Genomic DNA, 21,537 nt, shown 5'->3' on the forward strand with positions numbered 1-21,537 from the left:
GCCGGGAATATCCGGGTTGACTTTTTACCACCCCCTCCCCCTCTTCACCCCAGCCTACCCGCTCGCGCCACGTGTCCTGCGCCATGGCGGCTCCCAGTGTTCTTTCGTTGCTTTTAGGAAGGCCTGAAAATGCGACAGCGACAGCGACAGCGCGTCGATGTTGCAGGTGTCCAATTACGAAGGTATTTTCCCTCCGCTCCTCCCCTTGTGTGGAGAAAGTTACCTTGAGTAATAAATTGGCATTATTTATTTACATTTTATCCCTGTTTTTCTCTGGCTGTTAACGTGTCGTCGCAGTCGTTGTTGCGCTGTTAACATCCCACATATCCCGAGCTTGATAGCATGTCGCCTTAGGCACGTTTGAACAGAGGCATCCAGGCCTTTTGTTCTTCCCCCCCCACACACACAGCTCTTAACCTCGATTTGATTCCACGATTCCTTTTCTTTGTCCCCGAAAGAGTTTAGCTACGTTGTAAAAGCTTAGGGGATTTCACTTGAATTCGACCACCCACTGGTACAACAATGCCGGCAGCTGGCCAGCCAAGCCAAAAGAAAGGAGAGAGCGAAAAAAGCAAAAGCCAAAAAGAAAGTGTTTTACTGATGTCAAGGCCTCAATTCAATGCCCTGATGTGAACATTCCTGGGAGACCTTTACCTACAATTCTACAAGGTTTTAGAATATGCCACTGGTTGGAATTACGCATATTCCCCCCTCCCCCGCCACCCCCACATTTGCTGAAAAGAACGCACAGGACCACGACGAAAGCAGCGTATACAAACACTCTTCATGGTATGATCTTGACAAAAAATGACAATATGGCCCAATCCAGCTGCATACGGCCATTGTTTACCGTACCCCTCCCGCGCCCGGGCCACAAGTATGGCCGTACCGACCGTACATGATTATGGTGGGGCATCATTGTCACATTGGACTGTGAATACCGTGTACCAGCTGATGGTAAGAAATGGGCCTATGGGTTAGCTCTGCTTTTTACCCGGTGGTAGTACTTAGAGGTAAAAATTGCCACCACATCCAGATTAGGTGGCAATGTGGCATGCATCTACATCATCACAGTACGGTACAAACCTGGGGACAAAGCTTTTCCATTCCTCGGCGCGTACGGACAGATTTGGCCCCTGCATCCCTGTCGCTTTCCCGGGGCATATTTGCATACTAGGAAGCCGTACACGCCTATATGGCGCCAAACACGTCAGCCCCAATCGATTTGGCGCGCCCCCGGCCAAAATTTTAAATGTCCTCCTCCTTGTGGTGGTGAGCTTAAATGCCTAATAACCGAATCGTTAATTAGCCAAGGGTGTGGTGAGTGGCGGAAGAAAGGCCAATTTTTTTTGTCCGGTCCCAAAAATGCTGGAATTATGTCGCCAGAGGGAATGTAGTATAAGACAGGCCAGGGGGGAGGGCCATGATTGGTTTGGGCCATGTGGAGAAATGGTCTAATACGGTAATGCACGGACAGGCCATGGCACATACATGTGGATGTATACACATGAATAGCATAGCACATGAGCGAATGAAACAGTGGAAAGAAAGAAGCTTCTTATTAGTTCTTCTTCCTTCTCTCTTCGCTACTTCTTCTTTCTCTCAATTATGATGCGCTCTAGCTGACCTAAATTTCGGGGCGCCGGGCATTCTAGAGTAGCAATGTGCGCGATTCTCTTGATCGTCTCGAGCGGCAGTGGCGGCATCGATCGGCAGCAGCAGTAGCGCCGGGCCGGCAGCACACCGATCGATCGATCGGCGCCAGGGAAATGGAGAGCGGAAGTGAGGATCACTCCGACGGGGGAGCCCCGTGCTCGGCCGCGGCGGCGGCGCTCAAGAAGGGACCGTGGACGTCGGCCGAGGACTCGATTCTCGTCGCCTACGTCCAGAAGCACGGCGAGGGGAACTGGAACAACGTCCAGAAGCAGTCGGGGCTGTATCGATGCGGCAAGAGCTGCCGGCTGCGCTGGGCGAATCACCTCCGGCCCAATCTCAAGAAAGGCGCCTTCACGCCCGAGGAGGAGCGGCTCATCATCGAGCTCCACGCCAAGCTCGGCAACAAATGGGCTCGCATGGCCACTCAGGTGAGCGATCTTCCACAATCCCTGGCTTCTTGATCGATCGCTTCCTCGCTCGCCAAGAAATCTTTCTTGAAATACCGATGCTCATGGCGTGTTCTTTGTCCGAGGAATTCCTGGCTCTGTGGAGTATTTCTTTCTCTTCATTACCTTGCTTGCGTTCGCTGAGATCTTCTCGGAGTGTAAATTTCTAGCTGCGATGTTCTTGTTCTTCTTCGTGCCTTCCATCCTCGAGCTCTATCTTCTCCAGTTTTGCTTGGAAAAATAAGAGTTTTTTCTTGTCTTAATTTTTTGTTCTTGGCTACTTCCAGTTGCCAGGACGCACTGACAACGAGATCAAGAATTACTGGAACACCCGGATCAAGCGTCGGCAGCGAGCGGGGCTCCCGGTCTATCCTCCAGACATCCAAGCTGCCATCAACAGCTCCAACTCATCGACCAACCACACTAACGCTTCCAACACCGTTCCAAGCTCGTTCTATGGAGGATTCAACCTCTTGGGAAGCAAACTCGTGGAGAATTCCGACAAGCCAAGGTCCGAATTCCATGGCCTCACCTTGCAAGCTTTGCAGCGGCAAGGAATGGGCTCGAGCCATCCTCGAGCTCTCACCGCGGCACTCATCGCGGCAGCAGCAGCATCCTCGTCAAGCTCCGCCGCCACCGAGCATTGCGAAGCACTGGGCTGGTCGAGTGCACACCCGGGATTCGAGCACCACAGCCTTCCACACCATCTCAGCGGCAGCTCGCTCTTCTTGCAACAAGATCACGAGGGGGAAGTTTATCACGTTGGCAGCAGCGCTGGACGCCAGCACCATGGCTTCTACCTCACCGGAACCTCGGCCTCCAACGCCGCCAACGAGATGGATCACGGCGGCGGAGGAGCTGCTCATGGTCACGATGGGTCTTCTTTTATCAACACCATCAATACTTCGTGCTCCAGGCCTCTTCCTCTGGTGATGCCAGTGGTGGATCACCATGACCAAGGCCTGAAGCTGGAGCTCCCTTCAAGCCAATTGTCCACGGAGTCGGCGGACTCGGCCATCACGACGCCTGGCTCTGTGATCAATAGCAGTCCAAATCGTTTCAAAGTCAGTACCTCACAGCAGCAGCAGCAGCATCATGGCTGCGAGAGCTTGAGCTTAAGTTTGCTGGAGGCATACAACAAGCTCAAGGCCGAGCAAAGCGGCGAGCCTCCGCAGCAGCAGCAGCAGCCATTTCCAACACAGGCGATGCATCACTTCTTCAACCTCCAGCAACAAATGCGTAAGTTTGTGGAGCTTTGGCTTTACTTGCTTCTATCTGAGCTAACAAATGCTTGTGGCCTCCTTCAGAGAATGCTGTGAAGCCACACGACGACGCAACTCCGCAGCACGGCTTGCCGTCCCAGCAGCACACTCATTACACTCCTGGCCACGGGGAAGCAATTTCCACTCTGATTCAAGAGTATGGCCGTGCCGATGATCACCGCGCTGCAGCCAGTGATGGTGGAGCTGCCGCTGCCGGTCTCGTAAGCGTTGATGCGGCCACCGCCAGCGCCGAGTGGTACCAACTTGGGCCGTCGCCTCCTCATCAAGCAGACATGTACAACATGGACGAGCAGGCAGCAATTGCAGCAGTCAGCAGTCTCCAGCAGCACAACAGCTTGCAAGGCGATCATTCAAGTGGCCCCGGGAAGAGCAACGACAACAGCAGCAGCGGCAGCTTCATGGATCCGGGAACAGGAGTCTACCATCACATCGCTCCATCGGATTTCCTGGCGAGTTTTACGGGGCAGCAGCAGCAGCCGGAGCAGCAGGAGAGTCAAGTCTCTCATCTTCACCGTCACGACGGCCACCATCAACAGCATCAGCATCAGCATCACCAGGAGGTTCATGGCTCGTTTACCGAGACCAGTCATGAAGTTCCAGCATCTTGGGAACTGAGTTCGTGCTGCTCGTGGAACAACATGCCGGGTGCCTGCCAAATCGGCGACTATGGCCAGACTCTCGGGGATTGTCGCTCGGTGAATTGTCTCCCGGAACAGATCCACGATCCGTGTGCTATCTACTGAGCCCAGCCGACCTACCAACAGGAAAAAAAAAAGAAAAAAAGAAAGCAACTACAAAGAACAACAGGATTAAAAACCAGGATTCCAGCAGCAGCGGCAGCAGCAGTCATGTTTTCCGGGATCCTCGCACTTTGTTTCGAGATGATGCCTTCCTCCTCTCCAAGGTTTGTGGATCTCACTTTTGTTGGCGCAAAGTTTCTAACGCACAAACTTTTCGATTCCTCCTTCCAGGAACGTCGTCGTCGTCATCGTCGCAAAGTGTGCCAGGAATTCTCCAAAGCCTCGGGGTGAAAGGATTTACGTGACACACTGCTACTACATGTAAGTTTTTCCATAGCTTCATACACAGTGCTGGGAGGAAGCAAAAAAGATTCCATGGCGAAGATTTAGCTCGAGGGAGGCTTCGCTAAAAACTTTTCTTTTCGCGGGATCTCAGGCAAGTCTCGATCGCCATCTTTCTACTTTCTCTCATCACATAATTGACGCGAAGAACACCACCGTTTTCTCTTCTCTCTCTCTCTCTCCTCTCTTTCCTTGCGTGACAGTGTTTTGCGGTCGATCGATCGACTGACTTATAATATGTACTCGAATTCGTGAATGGAAGATTTGGTTCTTACAAAAAGCTTATATCTCATCGTTTTGATTGTTCTAGCTCTTACACACAGTGCTCGGCAAGAAACGCGTGAGCTCTTCTCCTTTTGCTAAGTGCTGTCCCTCGGATCGTAAACAAATGAGAAGATCCAATGGCTGATCCAACCGGCCACCATGCACGCTCGACGTGCTCTTCACCTCCATCGCTACTGCGTCGCGAGAAAAACTCTAGAAAAAAACTCTTCTTTTTTCTCGCGCGCGCGCTTTAATGACCCTTGGTCGATCGTTCGGGAGCTGCTGCTGCTAGCTAGCTAGCGTTGAATCGCGTCTTTAAACTTTTAGAGTCCATAAGTTTTGTGTTCGTTGGGGGGCAAGGGACTTTACTTTCACCATAACGGTAAAAGTTTGAAGAGTATATCTCCTGTATCAGTATCGTATCCGCTCGTAAGAAATATATAGCCATCCCAGGAAAGCTCTCGATTCTCGACGATCGGATAGCCTACTTGCATTCAACCGGCGGTTAGTCCTCGAAGAAGAAAAAGAATGAAAGAGAGAATTCCTTCCAACCACGAAGAAAGGAGAAAAGAGAGAACCTCTGGCGAAGAACTCGAGGAGCTTGATCGAATTTTCGTCTTACCTACATGCGTTGTGTGAGAGTGTATGTTCACGATAAGGTACAAAAGTCGAAAGAAAAATGGTACCTGTATAGTGCGGTGGACTTCGTCGCTGCCCGCTAAACTCGCAAGAACTTCCAAGAACAACAAGACAAAGCTCGAGCGAGCTACTCTCTGGCTGCTTCCGCGCGGATTAATTACTATACACTGCACCGCACAAGAAAAGTTAGCAGACAAAAGAACCAAAATCTTAATTTCTTTCTTGCCTCGATCGCAAGTCCGTGGCCAAGCAAAACTCTCGACTCACGATGCCGCTGCTGGAAACGTCGTTGCCGCTGATTCCCTTTCCTGGATTTCCCGGGCCATCTTTGCTCGACACCACTGCTTGTAGTCAGCGAGGAGCCCGTCGAGCAACGCAAACTCCATGGCGCCAAGTATTCGGTCCAGTATCCCGTCGCCTACAGGAAGAACGATGGCCTCGGGCATGAGCGAGAAAGGCAACGGCAAGTCACAGTCGAGCCCCAGCGAAACGGAGCCGTGGAAGCGACCGGCAGCATTGCTCGCGTTGCTTGCGATGGACGACTGCGCACCAAGATCACCCCCGAGCGAAAACTGTAGATTTATGTCGTCGTTCATGCCGGGTGGCAGTCCGATGAATTCGAGCACCAGCTTGTCCGATTCCAGCACCAAAGTCTTGGTTGATTCCCGGTAGAACACCCTGCGAGAAACGCAAACGTAAAAAAGATGGCGAAGTTAGCTCTTCTACAGGAAAGACAAGTCGAAACAAAACAAAGTTCTCTAGGATGGATCACGAAGAGCTGTCCAAACTCCCTCTACGTCATCGAGAAGATCATAGATCTCTAGCTGGAAACACTGCGAGCTCTTCTAGATCGACACTCAAGTAAGTTTCCTTTGTCACTCACAGTTTCCTTGTCACTTATCTAGCTCGGAGAAACAAAGGGAAACATTCCAAGCGAGCTAGAAGAGCTACAAGGCTCTCTCAAAGGTAGCGTCCGGGAAATCTTACCTGAGGTAGCAGACTGGTGTTGCCGACACGCTAAAGAAAGTGACGGGCCGGAGTCGCGAGCGCCAGGTGCTGTTGCCCACAAATTCAATCCTCGAGCTGTCCGGGAACGCCACTCGGACGATGCGATCCACCTCCTTGACGTAATCCTGCGCTGGGAATCCAAGCCCCCGATAGGGAATGCTCACCGCTCTCTTCGCTCTAAATCCCACCATTTGACACCGCGCATTTCCAATCTGACTCCCCGCTCTAGCCCTTACTGCAACCATCGGCATCGAGAGATCCCCCATTCGCGCGGGAGGCGCCGAGAAGGCCGAGCAAGAAGCCACATTCGCCATGGCCACGATAAACCCTAAGAACAGAGAAGTGACACGTACTAAGGGGTTTTACAAAGTGGTGTCCGCGTTGGCAAGAAAAAATCTGCCACGCAAGCACACACCAATAAAGTGATGTCCGCGTGGTTATAGACGTGGCGAGCCGTACGAGCCACGTCGGCGGATCATAGTCTCACGATACGGGGAAGTCGCCCGTGAGCTTGATGTGATCCAAAGTTCTGGGAAGTCCAAACTGGACGACGGCGCTCTGCCCGATCCGGAAGCCATCGCCGTAGGCCGGGGAAGGGTCCATTGCGATCTGGTGCATCACAAACTCGCGCAGCTTGCTCGTGTCGAATTGGTGTGGCGCCGGCTTGGCAGCGCCGTGAGAGGAGCTGCTCGACGATCCAATCTGCGACTCCAGCCAAGTGTGCGCCATCACCTGGCAAATGCCTTCTTCCACCACCGGATTCAAATGGCTCGGGTATCCTGGAACGTTTCCACAAGCTTTGAGTGAGTTTCCTAAACTTTGAGCTTGCGAAGAACTTTACCGTTCAGTCGGAGCCATGCGTGCATTAGTTCGTGCGCGAGAATGGATCCTGTCAGCAATCTAATTGTCGATCGGAGGAAAGTTTTAGACATCGATATGGTTTGTGTAGCAAAAACAATATTGTTTTTGCTTACCTGGGGAGCCCATACAGCACCAGAATGGCAGTCACCTCACAGTTTCTTCTGAGCTTCATCGACTCCGTTCTCATCTCTCCAAAAAACCCCCGGCTCCTCGGTCTTCTAAACACCTGCAAGCATTTCATGAGTCTAGCTCTAGCAAAACTTCCACTTACAGAGGTAACAGTTTGCTCTTCGGATAGAGTCAATCCGCGAGTCTCGGTGAGGTGATGTCCCTACAACAAAGCAAATTTTCTTAGCAAAAGGAGAGAAAGAACTAAAGGAAAGGAAAGAAAGCCGAGAATCTACTAACATTACTTTCGTGTGCACGAGCCTCATTGAGTGCTTGCCTTTCAACAAGAAGCATCGGTATCTGTTGAGTTATCTTCATGTTCATGCCCTCGTAGAAGTTGATAATCTCCTGGTACAGAGGCTGCCCTTCGTTTGTGTCCATGACGGCAGAATCCATGCATTCCAAACACAGCTTTCGACCATCGTCTAGAACTACGTACTTGGAGTTTTTCGTCTTCAGGAAAACATCGCAAAGTAAGAACAACGCAGATCGATTCATGTTTGCTTACCTCCAAACGCTCGCAGCTACAACATCGGGGCGTGTTGTCATCTTCATGTGAAGGACAGTATCGTTGCCCCCAAAAAGGATGAACTCTATACTCTATCAGGCCAGAATAATTTGGCGGTATCTGAAGAACAAAAACCAACATAAATGCACGAACAAGATACTTTGTCGAGACGCCCTTACAAATAAGTTGCAGACATCACACCGAGGATGAAACAGTTCCTTGTAGCAATCTTTGTGATAAGGATCGTTTCCAGACACCGAGAACTGCATAAAAGATCACCCGCTTATAGAATCCGAGAAACCAACAATGCAAAACTGCGACCATACCTCAGAACCCGAAATTGGTTTATTGCACGACGTGCATCTAAAGCATTCCGGATGCCACAAACCTCCCATGCAGCTTAGAAAACGTCCAGGTCCGATGGTCTTTTTACATCGTGCGCACACGTGAGCTCCAGAAAACCTGCGAGGCATTTAGACGAAGAGACTCTCGCAACGATTTGTAACACAGAAAGCTACCTGCGTGTTCGTCCATCGCCACCGAATGGGAAGCCAGAAGAGAAGCCAGAGGAGAAGCCAGAGGGGCCTTCACTGATGAAACTTTCCTGCAAAGCTCTCGCCAATGCCTCGTCGTTGTCTGTGGCGCCTTTGTCTCTTGCCGCAGGCTTGTCGTCTGGAAAGGCAAAAACCTCGTCACCAGTGAAACCAAAAACTTCAATCGAAACATTTACCGTAGTGATCGCTGAGTGACAAAGCTATGGCTCGATCCAGCTCCTCGTCCGCCTATAACACGCTTACTTTGTCTAGAATTCTTGTTTCTTACACGAAGGAAAGAAGCACAAGTACCTCGGAGGACGAATTATGGGAGATTTCATGAACCTTCTGGTGCAAAGGCTTGAAAATCTTATCAAACCACTTCATTGTGGAGAGCTTGTCCCAAAATCTAAAACCCTGGCAATCCATGAACAGTCCGCCACATTTAGATCACAGTGGCGAACAGGGAAACCTCCAATCTCACCTCGATATGGCGAAAGCCTAGGAGCGATCGATCGATGAGCGCTGGAATGAGAATCCTCGCGATCGGCTGCTGGAAATCTGGAGCTCCCGCGCCGCGACGCGATCAGAGACCCGACTAGGCATTCCTAATGCGCTTCGCCTTCCGAGGCATTTCCTCGCTACTACGACCTACAAACAAAATAAAAAGATCTAAGAAAGAAAATTTAACTTCAGATGGAATGGACGCATCGCAGCCGTTCGATCTATTCATCGGTCGCGACGGCCCAGATCACGAGCTTACTAAGAATATCAAGGTATATTCTGATTTAAATCTTAAATTTGTTTTTCATTAAAGTTTATTCGCTAATACAATAAGCTGTATTTAAATTTTTAGTGTAAATAATTGTTTTGATTTGTTTATTTATTTTCTTACTAAAAGATGTTAGCTTTGAAATTAATCTTTACTCTTGCTTACCTTTGATGAAATCCTAGGCATAACTCTAATGTATTAACGAATAGCTAGAGATTGATCATCAAATCAAAATTAAAGAATTAATGAACTAAATCATACCTTTGTAAGGATAAAAACGTTTTTCCACTTAAATTTTATGACATTGAATTTAAAGGTTGGAGCTCTGGATGTAAAGTGTGCATTGCAATCTATGCATAGCAGAGTCACTCTTACTTGCCACTTTGTGAAGCATATTTTATGTCTTGAATTGATTGTAGGTGATGATTCATAAGTACTAGAAGTTGAAGAGTTCTTACCTTTCTCATGGCACAATATTCCCAAACAAGCTATTTAAGAAGTTGAAGGTGTGAGGTAATAGGATGAATCCTAGTAACAGTGGCATTAGCAGCAATGCAATAATGATGATGAGAAAGGAGTTCAGAAATGTGTCCTACTGCTTTATCCTTAGCATAGTCCTGGTCACCACCATCCAAAATCCAAGCTCTTCTAGATCTTAGCCAGAAACATCAGAATTGATCAAGTGTGTTCTAGATACTTGAATATACTTGGATGTGTTTACATTGTTTGGCCATCATAATTAAAGCTATGGGTGTATTGATATGTGTCATGCCCCATTCTAATATTATAATGCACACAATTATATTTTGATTGCTTTTATAGCAATCAAAATGTAATTATGTTCATTATGATATTGTGTGCAATTGAAAACAAAAAAAGTATTCTTACATGAGTAAAAAAAAGATATACCCACAGTTTGCTTTTAATATTGTATTCATCAAGGTGTTAAAATTTTGAGATATGATATTGATTGAAATGTTATTCTTATTTATATTTCATTCTCATGGAGGGAAAGATACTGAAGATGTTCCACTAGCAAAGCCAACACCTTCAAGAGTAGCTGGAGCTTTGCTCCCAAAAACACCAATGTTAGGGCCACTAGCACCACCACCCAAGCCTTTTTACCAGCTTCAATTCCCAGAACTCCCTCCCCAACAGCACTGGATGGTACCTATGACACTTCCTCAATATGGACCAGCTCATGCATATTACTTGCCAATGTTACTATCTCATCTTGGGTTCATGCACAGCCAGAACATGTACTTGGGCCCCCATATGATCAACCAAACTCTCAGTCAACAAGCCACACTCCAGCCCATTCAAAAAGTGTAAAGCATGCCTTGCAAAAGAAAGACAAAGACAAAAGGTGTAGTATCAACAGAAGACTCCTTCCAGATTATCAATTAATACAATCAGATGGGCTAATAGAAGTGGAATCCTCTCAAGATACCATAATCTAGCAGCATCTAAAGGAGCTTGGCTAGGCTCATCTACATCCAACTCAGGCCTCACAAGCAACTCTAAACAGTGTTAGACTCTCAGCAAGGAGAAAACAACAGCCCACCAGACTCTAAGGCCATCTCAAATGCCAAACTTCAACACTATGGGCCGAGGATAGATTTCTGTTCATAATGTTATTTAGTTAACAGTTGAAAGTTGGATTGAAATTGATTACATATGTACCCCTCATTCTGGTAATTTTTCTATTTCTAACCATTGTGCAGTATGCCCAGCCACACACAATCCATCTCGGCTGTTGGAATCTACAAGGCCTGAAAGCCCAAAGTACTCATGAGCTGGCCGAGATGGACAGGTATGATGTTGTAGCATTTGGTGGAACTTGGGAGCATGAGGAGTCTCACCTGCCACAGCTGCCAAAGTTTGCTCTCTTCTTGGCCTAGAAGCCATTACAACCCAGACAACACACAGGATCTAGAGGCATTGCAGTCTATGCACAGCTTCTGGAAATAGATCCAGATTGCCACTACATAGCATTGGCTTTAGCCCAAAAGGATGTCGGATCTTATATTATTTTCCTCCCAGTTGGATCCGTCAGCAGCCAAAGCCTTATGCCCCTCTCACGACCAAGCTTCCTGACTGGAGACATAACGCCAAGGTGGTGATCCTCAGGGATATGAATGCCTGCACTGGGAGTTCACAAGTTACACTTTGAGACGACGAGGGAAACCTTGTGCCACACTTCACATACCAGGATGAGATGGAGGAAAACAACTCATTGAGGCATGCTTTACACACGACTTGATTATCCTCAATGGTACACTACCATGTGGGATGGTATACATGTCAGATGAGTTGAGGGAATAGTACCACTGATTACACACTCATAGACCACACCTTGGTACCTGAGGTGATAGACTTTCATCTCCAATACATGCCTGACCTGAAGACAGTGGATCATTGCCCACTGGGAGTATCCTTGAAGATACTGCCTATCACAACTGCTCCAGGAGAATTCCCCACCTCCATCACATACAAATTGGTGGATAATTGCCGAATGTTGTATGTAGAATGGGTACAAGATCTATAGAAGGCCTCTCTATCACTGAGAAGAGCATGCAGAAGTCTTGGTTAAGGTCCTTACAATAGTGGCTCAATTCACCCTTCCACAACACTCCACTCAATAACACCCTTGAAGAATGCCAAAAATGGCATGCATTAAAGAAGTAAAAAGCCATACATGAAGCACTTGGTGCACCATATCTTCTGCAAGCTTAGGAAACGAGCTTTTCTAGCCAGGAAGAATGCAAACAATAACAACTCTAAACAGCATCAGCCATTGCCTAATAACTTTTCCAAAAGCCTGCCAAAAAGATCCTGCTGATGGACATGGACATCTAGATAGCATACCTTCGCTAGCTCTACAGTTCTACTGCTCCATCAATTGTCCATGAATGGGACAGAGGCAACCTTGATTTCACTATTGAAGAGCTGGCCTGAAATACACAAAAGCCCAGATGTTCATGGCCTAACAGTCAAGCTTCTCCAAGCATGTGATGAAGGCTTTCTAGCACAGAGTATCTTTGATGACATCCTTTGCAACGGATTTCCGAAACAAGGGACTGTGAATCTCATAGTGCCTATACATAAGACTGGAGACGAGTTGCTTCCCATGAACTACTGTACTTCTTACACATTGATCTCATGGGACAGTGTCCTCCTTGATTATCTTCTCTAACTCCATTGCTTTTGTCTAAAAAAGAATATAGGCTTATGGTACGGAAAGCCAAAAATAGATCTCTACTTTTTTAAAATGGGAATTCTGTCGTGGCATTGTGACGTGGCGGATTTGCCTACGTGGCATGCCGCATTCTTTTGTTTTAGGGCTTTTGGCCCAAAAACCCTAGGGCCTGTAAGCGATGGATTTCTCTTCGCCCTCTTCCTCCTCGAATGACGCGATGATGGATCAGCTCAAGAACCAGCTCGCGCAGGCCTACGCGCAGGAGTTCTTCGGGGTACGCTCTCTCCCACTCTCTTGCTCCTCCCCGTTTGATAGATTTTTGTGTCTAAATCTCTAGACCGTGCGCGAGAAATGCTTTGCGAAATGTGTCACCAAGCCCAGCAGCAGCCTGAGTGGATCCGAGAGCAGCTGCATTTCAAAGTGCGTGGATCGCTACATCGAAGCCACCGGGATTGTGAGCAGGGCCCTCTTTAACGCCGCCAAGTGAGTGAGTGAGTCTTATACTCGCTCTTGTTCTCTCTCTCTCTCGATCCAATCCATTTTTCCTTTCTTCTCTTTGAGAATCCAGACTAAAAATCTCTCTTTTCTACTTTGTGATGCACTGGTTTCGAGACGAGCTCTTTAGACATTTCCAACAAGTATAAGAATGATCACACAAACTCTTGGTACGCGAGTGTTCTAAAAATCTCTGTTTTGGTTCTTTCAACTCGCTGGTGGAGCAGCGGTGGTAGCGGTCTTGTTTCCAGTGACATGCTGCGCTACCCAGCCGAGGCCATCGAACAATCCCTCGCCTGTCAAGGCACAGCAGGCCTGGATGTGCCAGTCGTGGTTCTTGATGGTGTGCAGGGAGAGAGCGTCGGTGATCTCCGCGGGAGCCATGGCGTCCTTGAGGTCCTGCTTGTTGGCGAAGACGAGCACCACCGCCTGCTGCAAGTCCTCGTGCTGGAGCAGCCGGAAGAGCTCGTCTTTGATCACGGCGATTCTCGCGCGGTCCGTGCTGTCCACCACCAAGATCACTGCGTGGGCTCCTCGGTAGTACGTGACCCACGACGCTCGCAAGCGCTCCTGGCCTCCCAAGTCCCACACCTGTGAGAAAAGCAAAGAAAAGTTTCGGTCAATCCATCAGAACGAGAGAAAAGTTGGAAACCGCAAGAACAGAAATTAGTGGAACGAAGATCGTATCAAAAGAAATAGGAAATCCAAGCAAAGCTGATTCCTTGATTCGAGAAAACTTTCTAGGAAGAAAGGAGTGCACACAAAACTTCCAGAGAAAATCCATCTCCAAGTTTAGATCGATCCATTAGAATGAAAGAAGGAAAGAAACCGCAGGAACAGAAGTTAGCCAAGCAAAGCTAGATCGTATCAAAAGAAATCGAAAAGAGGAAATCCAAGCAAAGATGATTCCTTGTTTTGCGAAAACTTTTTAGAAAGGAAACACCAGAGAAGCAAGAAGAAAATCCATCTCCAAGCATGCAAAGATCAGAGAGTGATGGAAGTCAATCGAAACGAAGAGAAAAAGAGGAGAATTCAGGAGAGTGATGGAAGTCAATCCAAACGAAGAAAAAAAGAGAATTCTACACAAAGTACCTCGAATCGGATGTTCTTGTAGACAATCTCCTCGACATTGCTGCCGACGGTGGGCTGCGTCACTACCACTTCGCCGAGATGGAGCTTGTAGAGCGTCGTTGTCTTGCCCGCGTTGTCCAACCCCACCACCACGATCTTATACTCCTTGGCCGGGAACACCATAAACCACACTCTAGAGATCAAAGCGCCCATGGCCGCGCTCTATCCCTTCCCTTAGGTCAAATCAATCGAGTCGATCACGCCGTGCAGATCCAAGCGCCTTAGCCTCTGCTGCTGCCGCTGCTCCTAGAAATCGAGATCAATCGATCCTCGCGGTGAAAAATCCGGCCTAGAAAAGAACTCTCCACTAGAGAGTATTTAGGGCGGCTATAATGCGTATTTGTGTTCTCAAATTTTAGGGTTCTTGGAGGGCATCCATGGCGACGGAGGAAGCGACCGCGGCGACGAACTGTAAGTGTGATTTCTCGCTGGATTCTCGGTTCTATCGCTGCGCTACTCGATTTCCAGGCACATTCTTCAAGAAGCCTCCCAAGAACAGGAATCTGAGGAAGCGGCCACAGGAGGAAGAGGCGGCAGGCGATGGCGCCGGCAGCGGCAGCGACGAGGAGAAATCCGCGGTTGTCCACAAGCCAAAGGCGCCACGCAAGGGCGGATTCACGACCGGAGTAGCGCAGCGATCGGGCGCCGACGAGGCAGCGGCGGCTGGGGCGGGCAGCACGAGCAAGAACACATTCTTCTACGAGTCCTCCAAGGAGATCCAGGCCCAGGACAGCTACGCGACCGCGGCGCTAGAGACCGAGACCGAGTTCGACAAGGACGCGCGGGCGCTGCGCGAGAAGGTGCTCCAGGCGGCGGCCAAGCGGATCAAATCCTCCAGCGATCCCTTCGACGCCACCACCAACAAGGAGAAAGGCGAGGACAAAGGAGAGAAGAAACCAGCGATCTACAAGGGACTCAACGCTTACACCGATCACCGCGCTGGGTTTCGGCGAGAGAACAGCATCGCCTCCGAGAAAGCTGGAGGGGCTCACGGGCCTCTCCGCGCGGCCTCCAACGTGAGAATGTCGGTGAGGTTCGACTACCAGCCGGATGTTTGCAAGGATTACAAGGAGACTGGCTACTGCGGTTATGGCGATTCCTGCAAGTACTTGCACGACCGGGGGGACTATAAGTCGGGGTGGCAGCTCGAGCGGGACTGGGAGGAGGCACAGCGGGAAAAGAAGGAGAGGTTGATGAGGGGGATCAAGGAGATGGTGGAAGGCAAAGAGGAGGATGAGGAGGAGGACGACGAGCTGCCTTTCGCGTGCTTCATCTGCCGCGAGTCGTTCGTGAATCCGGTCGTGACGGCTTGCAAGCACTACTTCTGTGAAAGCTGTGCTCTCGAGGTGCGTTTTTGTTTTGTTCTTCCTTCTTCCTTTTGTCCGAGATCTCTGTTCTCTTTTCTTCCAAGTTTTAGATCTCTTTCTCTTCGATCTGGTACCTTTGTTATATCTTGTTCTCTTTTTCCGAGTTTTAGATCGAGAAGTCTCTTTCTCTTCGAGCTGGTTGATTCTTAATCACCTTCTTGGTTTGAACTTTTTTCTCTCTTCTTCCAAGTTTTAGATCGAAAAGTCCTGCTTTCTCTTCGAGCTGGTTGATTCAAAGTGTCAGTTCTTAAAGTTTTTTTCTCTTTCGAGCTAAAAGTTTTCCTTTTTTGCAGCACTACAAGAAGAACAAATCGTGTTTTGTGTGCAACAAGCCCACGAACGGGCTCTTCAACACAGCACACATCATTTTGAAGAAGCTAAGGAAGCCATAGCTGTGGTAAAGTCTTCCTTCTTCTTTGCGATAAATCTCTGTTTCTTCTTAGGGCTCTCTTCACTCCAACTAGTAGGGTTTATGGAGGAGGCATCGATCGTGTACCGCTGCAGGAAGTGCCGCCAAATTGTAGCCACCGACTCGAGCGTCCAGCGCCATGATCCAGGCTCCGGCGAGCAGGCCTTCTCGTGGAAGAAGCGATCCAACAACGACGAGGCCAAACCGCGCGAGTGCTCGTCGATCTTTGTGGAGCCAATGCAATGGATGAATGGAGGTTAGCTTATCCTTTTTTTTCTCCTCAAACCATGCGATCTGTCTACTTTGTTTAGTTCAAGATGGCAGTGTGGAAGGGAAGCTCTTGTGTAACGTCTGCCAGGCGAGGCTGGGGAGCTTTAACTGGTCGGGGCTACAGTGTAGCTGTGGAGCTTGGGTGAATCCAGCGTTCCAGCTCCACAAGAATCGTTTGGATGCTACTACACTCGTGGTAAGCGATAGAGAGAAATAAAAAAAGAACAAGAGGGGAGCTTACTTTTCTCTGAGAAGTTATCATCGGAGAAGCAAACCTTCTTCTCCGCCGGGCACCAATGAAGCCCAGCACTGTCGATATAATCCATTTTCAAATAGATAGGGGAAAGTCTGTCTCTCCCCTTTTATCAAGCGTATAGAACGTCCTCCCATGGATGCCGGTACAATGGCTGTTTCAATCTCTTTTGGTCGAATGTGTGCCTGCAAAGAATGTCAAAGTTTGAGAGCTGGAACAACTTCTAACAGTTGGAAGGAAGCTTACCCGATGAGACCGATGCTCCTGGCGAGAACAAAGAGGCCGTTCAAGTAGCCAATCTCCACAATGTCATCGATCTCTTGCTGGTTAAACATGGCGCAGCTGACTAGCAAGTCGAGGAAGAGCGAGCCAATGGCACCGTCCACGTTGAGCACCAGGTTGTTGGCTTTGGTCAGTGTGTACGTCTCTACTTGCACGGCATACTCCATGTATTTCACTGAGGGGAAGTGGAGACGAGCATACTTCTGGAGGAACTCGACTCTCTTGTCCCGGTTGTCACGGCTCTTTATCCTGAGAGACACGATAGTATGTGTAAGAACTCCAAATGACCCTATAGTTACCTGTGACCAATCCCTGGAACACGAATTCCTTTCTTTTTCATCGTCTCCACGAACTCGTGTGGGTTTAGTTGCTGCATGGGAAAGTAAAAAGGAAGGATCAAATTATTCCTTTGCGGGAGAATAGTGTGGCAGCTTACTCTATCGTACGCATCTTTGAAGTAGCGTGCTGCATCGTCAATCGCACCTCCAAATCTTGGTCCGATAGTAAGGAGACCTGCGACAGACAATTACTTCATGCAAGAAATATAGGGCCTTTACCGGATACAAGGCAAGAAACCAAGTCTTTCCCAGCTCGAGAAGTGACTATGGAGTTGTGTGCTCCAGAAACACATGGGCCGTGATCTGCGCACAGGATAATGCACATCTGCGTCGAGGAAACTTGGAGAACCACAAAATTTACTGAAAATGAATGCTTACCTCAATAAACTTGGTGGCATAGCGAGGAAGATTCTTTTTAAACCATAGCAAAGATATGACGTCTCCAACGCCAAACTCCTTTTCAATAATGTTGGAAATAGGGACGCCAGCGTATGTCGGTTCTTCACCTGCAGCAAAAGTAAACAGAATTACCGCCATATGGTTTGGAAAGTATAGCTTTGAAACCTCTATCATCACAAATGGTAGAAACAATGTGAGTGGGAGCACGAACTTTGCCGTTCTTCACAGCAATGTTAAGGTCTTCGGGAACAATGGGAGGAGTAACGTCGACCACAGGAATAATTACACCACTTGCAACCTGCATTTCTCCATAAGAATGCAAAACTTGAATGTTTTTTGAGCACTTACCAGCTTCTCAAAAGTGTCTTTAATGACGGCTTCCAAAGACTCGAAAGATGTTGGCACAATAGCACCAGCTTCCTTCAGAGCTTTGTTTTTTCCCTGTGCCGACTCCAAGTCTCCTCCACTTTTGGCACCCTGACAAAACAAACGAGCGTCTAAGACTTTGGCTTAATCATCATAAGATCCGCACTCACAGCATGACCAAACTGGACTTCAGACTTGAAGAGCTTCGCACAAGTTCCGCTGACCCACGCGACAACAGGCTTGTGAACTCTTCCTTGTTGAAGAGCCTCGACTAAAGAATACTCATCCGTTCCTCCAAGTTCTCCCAAAACCACAATCAATTTTATCTACAGGCAAAACAGTATAAACACGTCAAAACACACACAAACAAAAGATTTACTTGAGGTATGTTGTTAAATCGAAGGACGTGATCCGACAACGTAGATCCCGGAAAGACATCGCCTCCGATTGCAATTCCTAACGAGATAAATAAATCCAAGGTTCAGATCAATCAAGGACAACGCAAAAGACAAACCTTCGTAGAGCCCGTCAGTTGCACGAGCAAGAACGTTGTACATCTCGTTGGACATGCCTCCCTGAAAGGGCCCCAGGCATATCGTCAGTGAATAAAAACCAAGAACACTTACAGATTTGGAGACAAATCCCACGGACCCAGGGCGATAAAGCTTACAACTCACGATGTTATCGAGAGTACCAGCAGTATCTCCAATCTTGAAGGCACCAGCCTGCATACCACCTACAGTAGCAGGCCCAATGACTACCTATGAACAAGTGAAGAACAAATCTCGTAAGTTTATTCCAAGTCTCAAGAGTACCTTGTTATTTGCTCTGGCATACGCTATCAGCTTTTTGGCATCGCCTTCCGGGACTCCCTCGGCAATAATAGCGACGACTCGTATCGTTGGTTGCTTGAGAGCTTCCATTGACGAAGCAAAGGCACTGTAAAACACGTAAGACAAAGGTCAACCAATTAGCTTACATGGAATTCTCCTCGCGACGTCACAAACACGAAGGTCTTACCTCCTAAACGACGCGAAGTTAATAAATACGTCTGCTGTGGGATGTGCCTTACATCCAGCGACGACACTGTTGGATAGAAAGAGCCATTTAATAGATCGTCGCTACCAACTAGACCAGAGATCTCGAAACAAGCAAGAGATTTCGAGATATCGGGAAGGATATTCCACTCACCTCCCATAAACCGGCACGGCAATCTCTTCCTGCCCGAAGAAGAGCTTCTGGAATCCATCAGATCCGGGATTGACAATGCCGGCCACCGATGGGAGCTCCCGCGCTGCAATGCCGGCCATCCGGCGTTAGAATCTCCACAAAACGAGCCTCCCCTACCGCACAGGAAGTCGAAATCCAGCATCCGCTGGATGGGGCTTTGCTTGAAATTGTAGAAGAGCGCCTGCGTAGATCGCGAGAAGAGCTGCCCCGTCGCCATCGCGGCTCCTATCGATCGACCTCGAGCGCTGCTCAAATCGCGCTTGCGCAGCGCTCTTCTCGCCAAAATAAAATAAACTAAACCTAAATTTCTCCCACTATGCTTTTCCCAACTACCTGGCCTTTCTCTCTAGAAGGGTAGGAATATCATCCAGCTTTGATGAGACCAAAAAATAGAAACAAAGGGGGCGCATCAAGAAAGATTCGCTTATTTTTATTCCCTTGTTATCCATTGAAGAAGATGATGCCAATATACAACGCACGAATGCGTGCTTTTAGTAGTAGACATAGTGGTGGTGTTGACGACGGAGAACAAAGAACTCTGGAAAACACGAAAGAAAACGCAAAGAAGAAACAAACCATGGAAGAACGAAGAAATGAGTGTTAGAACTTTGGTGTCTACCTCCAGCTCGATCCACCCAGACGAATCACGTCCTCGCCGCTCGAGTCTTTCACTCGCGCTGCTTGGTTCTCTTCGAGCTTCTTGCCGCTAGCATCGCCATACACGTCCCGGAGCTTGAGTAAGTTCGCCGAGATCGCAACGTTTGCGGCGCTGCCATTCTTATCACTGTCTTTCATTCCGGGGCTCGAGCTCCTCCTCCTCGGACTCCTTCTCGGGCTCCGGCTCCGGCTTCTACTCCGCCTCTCCCTTCTCCAATCTCTATCCCTCTCCCTGGAAGAGTGTCGGTCTCTATCCCGGTTCTCCCTCTCCCTAGAAGAGTGCCGGTCTCTATCCCTCTCCTCTCTGTCCCGCCGGTCCCTCCTGTCCCGTCCTCTGTCCCTGTAATCCCTGTAGTCCGAGTCCCTGCTTCTCGGCCTCTCCCTCTCCACTTCACGGTCTCGGCCTCGGTCTCTCTCTTCGCGAGTCCTGTCCTGGCCTCTGCTGCTACGATCGTCAGTGTTGTTGTTGTTGTTGTTGTTGTTGTTGCCATTTGATGGAGGGAGGCTTCTTCGGACAGGAGACGAGTCTCTAGTCGAAGCTCGGTGAGGTGCTCGCTGGCCGAAGGAGACTGAAAGTGCAGCTTTCACTGAGGGTGGCCGGCGGGCGGTCTCCTCCGACGAGTGCCGGCCGGTTGTTCCTTGGGGAGTCGTGGGGAGCTTTAGCCGCTCCAGGTGGCTGGCGATCTGTCTCGCCACTGGAACCGGTATCCTTGGAAAGATGGTGTCGAAATAATGCTGAAAGTGCGAACTTAGTCAGTACCTCCCAATGAAACGCGGCAGCTAAGTTAAAAGAAAGAGAAAAACGAAAAGAAAAAAAGAAGGAAAAAAAAGAAAGATATCAAACAGCTTAGCCGTATTGGCTACACAACGTAGGACACGATTTCTTACTTCCTATGCATTGCACCACTGGTGCAACGGCTTCATAGGTGGTAGCGGCCTTCATCTCTGCAGGTTCCCTCCAGCATCAAAAAAGCATAACAGATTTTACTGCGACATCTTACCACTTGAATGCATGATAATGAGTAGGCACCCATGTACATCCTAGAGATGAGGAGAAAAAATAGACTCACCTGATGCAAGAGAAGATCGCGGATGTACACTCCCATCTTTGTCACTCGCCCATTTGTGCCGGGAGAGAATTCCTGCAGAAAAACAAAGCCAAACTTCACAAAAAGAAAAAGAAGAAATTTCTGCAAAACTCACCTCATCATCTTCAATGTAAGGCTCGAACCATTGCCAGAGAGTTCTCGGTTCGCCACAATAACGCAAGTACAAAAATCCAATCTGCGAGGAAAACAGAACAAGAAATGAGAAAAAGCTTCGAAGAAATGAAGGAATGAAAAGAGATCATACCGCACGAATGTAAGGAGAATCAGCGTGGTTGAGAAGCCCCTGCATCTGCTTGACGGTGAGCTTCATGGTGAAAAACTTGTAGAGGAGGCAAAACGCTGTCGAAGGGCCGCGGCAATTCCCAGTCATCCAGGGCTCCACATGATCGACATGGTTGTAAATCTCGTCCACGACCTCGTGAAACGTCTTGAGGCGGTAGAGCTCCTTGAAGTATTCTGACGACAAAATGTTAACATTGACGACGTGCTCGACCAGAGTCTGTATGGGCTTGCCACACGTCTGGACCTCGGCGCTCATCCTGATCTGCTAGGCCGCGCCCCCTAGGGTATTGCGAGAGCGCCGGGATTTCGAAACCCTAAGCTCAGATCCCTCAGAGACTACGTTGCGCTAGGAATCAAACCTGGAAACCGATGTCGGTGCCGCTGGCGCCGCAGAATCGCCCCTCGCGCGTGCGCGGCATTGACAAATCCCTATCGCGCGACTGATTAGGGTTCGTGGGCAAAAAAGTCCAGACGTCATTCTAAAGGCATTCTCCGTTAGAAGCATATTCCGTTACTTTGGAAAGTGCTAC

The 21,537-nt window shown here is 48.7% G+C and overlaps 8 protein-coding genes across 18 annotated transcripts; 3 read left to right on the top strand and 5 right to left on the bottom strand.

Annotated features, from left to right (window-relative positions):
• Positions 1–4,693: 4,693 nt before the first annotated feature.
• Positions 4,694–6,710, bottom strand: LOC112344916. Of its 2 annotated transcripts, none has more exons than XM_024670486.1 (4): positions 6,358–6,710; positions 5,597–6,048; positions 5,418–5,537; positions 4,694–5,215 (listed from the first exon to the last, which is right to left on the bottom strand). In XM_024670486.1, the coding sequence occupies exons 1-2, from the start codon at positions 6,690–6,692 to the stop codon at positions 5,634–5,636; spliced, it is 750 nt and encodes a 249-aa protein (XP_024526254.1). In that variant the 5' UTR covers positions 6,693–6,710; the 3' UTR covers positions 4,694–5,215; positions 5,418–5,537; positions 5,597–5,633. The 2 variants fall into 2 exon arrangements, with proteins under 2 accessions (XP_024526254.1, XP_024526253.1); XM_024670485.1 differs by having other exon boundaries at positions 4,694–5,353.
• Positions 6,711–9,099, bottom strand: LOC9634316 (protein DA1-related 1). 2 transcript variants are annotated; one of them, XM_002965830.2, is made up of 12 exons: positions 8,933–9,099; positions 8,761–8,865; positions 8,646–8,697; positions 8,434–8,587; positions 8,242–8,377; positions 8,095–8,178; positions 7,916–8,035; positions 7,648–7,860; positions 7,511–7,570; positions 7,353–7,465; positions 7,220–7,278; positions 6,711–7,157 (listed from the first exon to the last, which is right to left on the bottom strand). In XM_002965830.2, the coding sequence occupies exons 2-12, from the start codon at positions 8,833–8,835 to the stop codon at positions 6,862–6,864; spliced, it is 1,362 nt and encodes a 453-aa protein (XP_002965876.1). In that variant the 5' UTR covers positions 8,836–8,865; positions 8,933–9,099; the 3' UTR covers positions 6,711–6,861. The 2 variants fall into 2 exon arrangements, with proteins under 2 accessions (XP_002965876.1, XP_024526252.1); XM_024670484.1 differs by having other exon boundaries at positions 7,353–7,570.
• Positions 9,100–12,557: 3,458 nt separating this feature from the next.
• LOC112344810 (mitochondrial import inner membrane translocase subunit Tim13-like) lies at positions 12,558–13,087 on the top strand. The gene is made up of 2 exons (XM_024670196.1): positions 12,558–12,693; positions 12,757–13,087. Exons 1-2 carry the CDS (start codon positions 12,598–12,600, stop codon positions 12,904–12,906), a joined length of 246 nt encoding a protein of 81 aa, XP_024525964.1. The 5' UTR covers positions 12,558–12,597; the 3' UTR covers positions 12,907–13,087.
• LOC9635686 (ADP-ribosylation factor-like protein 5) lies at positions 13,025–14,343 on the bottom strand. Its single transcript, XM_024670194.1, has 2 exons — positions 14,007–14,343; positions 13,025–13,505 (listed from the first exon to the last, which is right to left on the bottom strand). The coding sequence occupies exons 1-2, from the start codon at positions 14,196–14,198 to the stop codon at positions 13,122–13,124; spliced, it is 576 nt and encodes a 191-aa protein (XP_024525962.1). The 5' UTR covers positions 14,199–14,343; the 3' UTR covers positions 13,025–13,121.
• A 37-nt stretch (positions 14,344–14,380) lies between these two features.
• LOC9635687 (zinc finger CCCH domain-containing protein 1) lies at positions 14,381–16,460 on the top strand. Of its 2 annotated transcripts, none has more exons than XR_002991835.1 (4): positions 14,381–14,456; positions 14,514–15,391; positions 15,706–16,077; positions 16,133–16,460. XR_002991835.1 is itself a non-coding variant. In XM_002965496.2 (4 exons), exons 1-3 carry the CDS (start codon positions 14,423–14,425, stop codon positions 15,802–15,804), a joined length of 1,011 nt encoding a protein of 336 aa, XP_002965542.1. In that variant the 5' UTR covers positions 14,381–14,422; the 3' UTR covers positions 15,805–15,809; positions 15,856–15,969. The 2 variants fall into 2 exon arrangements, 1 of the variants encoding a protein (XP_002965542.1); XM_002965496.2 differs by lacking the exon at positions 16,133–16,460 and having other exon boundaries at positions 15,706–15,809; positions 15,856–15,969.
• LOC112344809 (probable inactive dual specificity protein phosphatase-like At4g18593) lies at positions 15,222–16,460 on the top strand. Its single transcript, XM_024670195.1, has 4 exons — positions 15,222–15,391; positions 15,706–15,809; positions 15,856–16,077; positions 16,133–16,460. The coding sequence occupies exons 3-4, from the start codon at positions 15,885–15,887 to the stop codon at positions 16,306–16,308; spliced, it is 369 nt and encodes a 122-aa protein (XP_024525963.1). The 5' UTR covers positions 15,222–15,391; positions 15,706–15,809; positions 15,856–15,884; the 3' UTR covers positions 16,309–16,460.
• On the bottom strand, positions 16,018–19,277 carry LOC9634317 (ATP-citrate synthase beta chain protein 1). 2 transcript variants are annotated; one of them, XR_002991830.1, is made up of 17 exons: positions 19,077–19,277; positions 18,921–19,023; positions 18,750–18,815; positions 18,545–18,668; positions 18,356–18,490; positions 18,244–18,304; positions 18,109–18,185; positions 17,900–18,055; positions 17,712–17,840; positions 17,529–17,661; positions 17,343–17,470; positions 17,184–17,289; positions 17,063–17,139; positions 16,926–16,996; positions 16,591–16,875; positions 16,333–16,529; positions 16,018–16,276 (listed from the first exon to the last, which is right to left on the bottom strand). XR_002991830.1 is itself a non-coding variant. In XM_024670190.1 (16 exons), exons 1-16 carry the CDS (start codon positions 19,174–19,176, stop codon positions 16,457–16,459), a joined length of 1,824 nt encoding a protein of 607 aa, XP_024525958.1. In that variant the 5' UTR covers positions 19,177–19,277; the 3' UTR covers positions 16,304–16,456. The 2 variants fall into 2 exon arrangements, 1 of the variants encoding a protein (XP_024525958.1); XM_024670190.1 differs by lacking the exon at positions 16,018–16,276 and having other exon boundaries at positions 16,304–16,529.
• An 88-nt stretch (positions 19,278–19,365) lies between these two features.
• On the bottom strand, positions 19,366–21,460 carry LOC9635688 (pre-mRNA splicing factor SR-like 1). 7 transcript variants are annotated; one of them, XR_002991833.1, is made up of 6 exons: positions 21,367–21,460; positions 20,970–21,286; positions 20,820–20,900; positions 20,618–20,758; positions 20,505–20,561; positions 20,324–20,351 (listed from the first exon to the last, which is right to left on the bottom strand). XR_002991833.1 is itself a non-coding variant. In XM_002965833.2 (5 exons), exons 2-5 carry the CDS (start codon positions 21,261–21,263, stop codon positions 19,575–19,577), a joined length of 1,224 nt encoding a protein of 407 aa, XP_002965879.1. In that variant the 5' UTR covers positions 21,264–21,286; positions 21,367–21,460; the 3' UTR covers positions 19,366–19,574. The 7 variants fall into 7 exon arrangements, 3 of the variants coding, with proteins under 3 accessions (XP_002965879.1, XP_024525959.1, XP_024525960.1); XR_002991832.1 differs by having other exon boundaries at positions 20,970–21,321; positions 21,367–21,450; XM_002965833.2 differs by lacking the exon at positions 20,505–20,561 and having other exon boundaries at positions 19,366–20,351; positions 20,687–20,758.
• Between the last annotated feature and the right edge of the window lie 77 nt (positions 21,461–21,537).

The sequence above is a fragment of the Selaginella moellendorffii genome, unplaced genomic scaffold, assembly GCF_000143415.4.
Source record: "Selaginella moellendorffii unplaced genomic scaffold, v1.0 SELMOscaffold_6, whole genome shotgun sequence".
In the NCBI taxonomy this organism is placed as follows: domain Eukaryota; kingdom Viridiplantae; phylum Streptophyta; class Lycopodiopsida; order Selaginellales; family Selaginellaceae; genus Selaginella; species Selaginella moellendorffii.

What these genes read in the sequence shown, in the direction of transcription:
- LOC112344809 (XM_024670195.1), top strand. Translation starts at nt 15,885, where the DNA reads ATGGAGGAGGCATCGATCGTGTACCGCTGCAGGAAGTGCCGCCAAATT. An exon ending in AATGCAATGGATGAATGGAG is followed by an intron (nt 16,078 to 16,132) that starts GTTAGCTTATCC and finishes TACTTTGTTTAG; the next exon opens with TTCAAGATGGCAGTGTGGAA.
- LOC9635688 (XM_002965833.2), bottom strand. Translation starts at nt 21,263, where the DNA reads ATGAGCGCCGAGGTCCAGACGTGTGGCAAGCCCATACAGACTCTGGTC. An exon ending in ATTCTCCTTACATTCGTGCG is followed by an intron (nt 20,901 to 20,969) that starts GTATGATCTCTT and finishes TTTTCCTCGCAG; the next exon opens with ATTGGATTTTTGTACTTGCG. An exon ending in GCGATCTTCTCTTGCATCAG is followed by an intron (nt 20,352 to 20,686) that starts GTGAGTCTATTT and finishes TCGCACTTTCAG; the next exon opens with CATTATTTCGACACCATCTT.
- LOC112344810 (XM_024670196.1), top strand. Translation starts at nt 12,598, where the DNA reads ATGGATTTCTCTTCGCCCTCTTCCTCCTCGAATGACGCGATGATGGAT. An exon ending in ACGCGCAGGAGTTCTTCGGG is followed by an intron (nt 12,694 to 12,756) that starts GTACGCTCTCTC and finishes CTAAATCTCTAG; the next exon opens with ACCGTGCGCGAGAAATGCTT.
- LOC9635687 (XM_002965496.2), top strand. Translation starts at nt 14,423, where the DNA reads ATGGCGACGGAGGAAGCGACCGCGGCGACGAACT. An exon ending in AGCGACCGCGGCGACGAACT is followed by an intron (nt 14,457 to 14,513) that starts GTAAGTGTGATT and finishes CTCGATTTCCAG; the next exon opens with GCACATTCTTCAAGAAGCCT. An exon ending in GTGAAAGCTGTGCTCTCGAG is followed by an intron (nt 15,392 to 15,705) that starts GTGCGTTTTTGT and finishes CCTTTTTTGCAG; the next exon opens with CACTACAAGAAGAACAAATC.
- LOC9634317 (XM_024670190.1), bottom strand. Translation starts at nt 19,176, where the DNA reads ATGGCGACGGGGCAGCTCTTCTCGCGATCTACGCAGGCGCTCTTCTAC. An exon ending in AACTTCGCGTCGTTTAGGAG is followed by an intron (nt 18,669 to 18,749) that starts GTAAGACCTTCG and finishes CGTGTTTTACAG; the next exon opens with TGCCTTTGCTTCGTCAATGG. An exon ending in AAGTCCAGTTTGGTCATGCT is followed by an intron (nt 17,841 to 17,899) that starts GTGAGTGCGGAT and finishes TTGTTTTGTCAG; the next exon opens with GGTGCCAAAAGTGGAGGAGA.
- LOC112344916 (XM_024670486.1), bottom strand. Translation starts at nt 6,692, where the DNA reads ATGGCGAATGTGGCTTCTTGCTCGGCCTTCTCGGCGCCTCCCGCGCGA. An exon ending in ACACCAGTCTGCTACCTCAG is followed by an intron (nt 6,049 to 6,357) that starts GTAAGATTTCCC and finishes CGTTTCTCGCAG; the next exon opens with GGTGTTCTACCGGGAATCAA.
- LOC9635686 (XM_024670194.1), bottom strand. Translation starts at nt 14,198, where the DNA reads ATGGGCGCTTTGATCTCTAGAGTGTGGTTTATGGTGTTCCCGGCCAAG. An exon ending in ACAAGAACATCCGATTCGAG is followed by an intron (nt 13,506 to 14,006) that starts GTACTTTGTGTA and finishes CTTTTCTCACAG; the next exon opens with GTGTGGGACTTGGGAGGCCA.
- LOC9634316 (XM_024670484.1), bottom strand. Translation starts at nt 8,835, where the DNA reads ATGAAGTGGTTTGATAAGATTTTCAAGCCTTTGCACCAGAAGGTTCAT. An exon ending in GTAGCTGCGAGCGTTTGGAG is followed by an intron (nt 7,861 to 7,915) that starts GTAAGCAAACAT and finishes GTTTTCCTGAAG; the next exon opens with ACGAAAAACTCCAAGTACGT. An exon ending in CGCATGGCTCCGACTGAACG is followed by an intron (nt 7,158 to 7,219) that starts GTAAAGTTCTTC and finishes GAAACGTTCCAG; the next exon opens with GATACCCGAGCCATTTGAAT.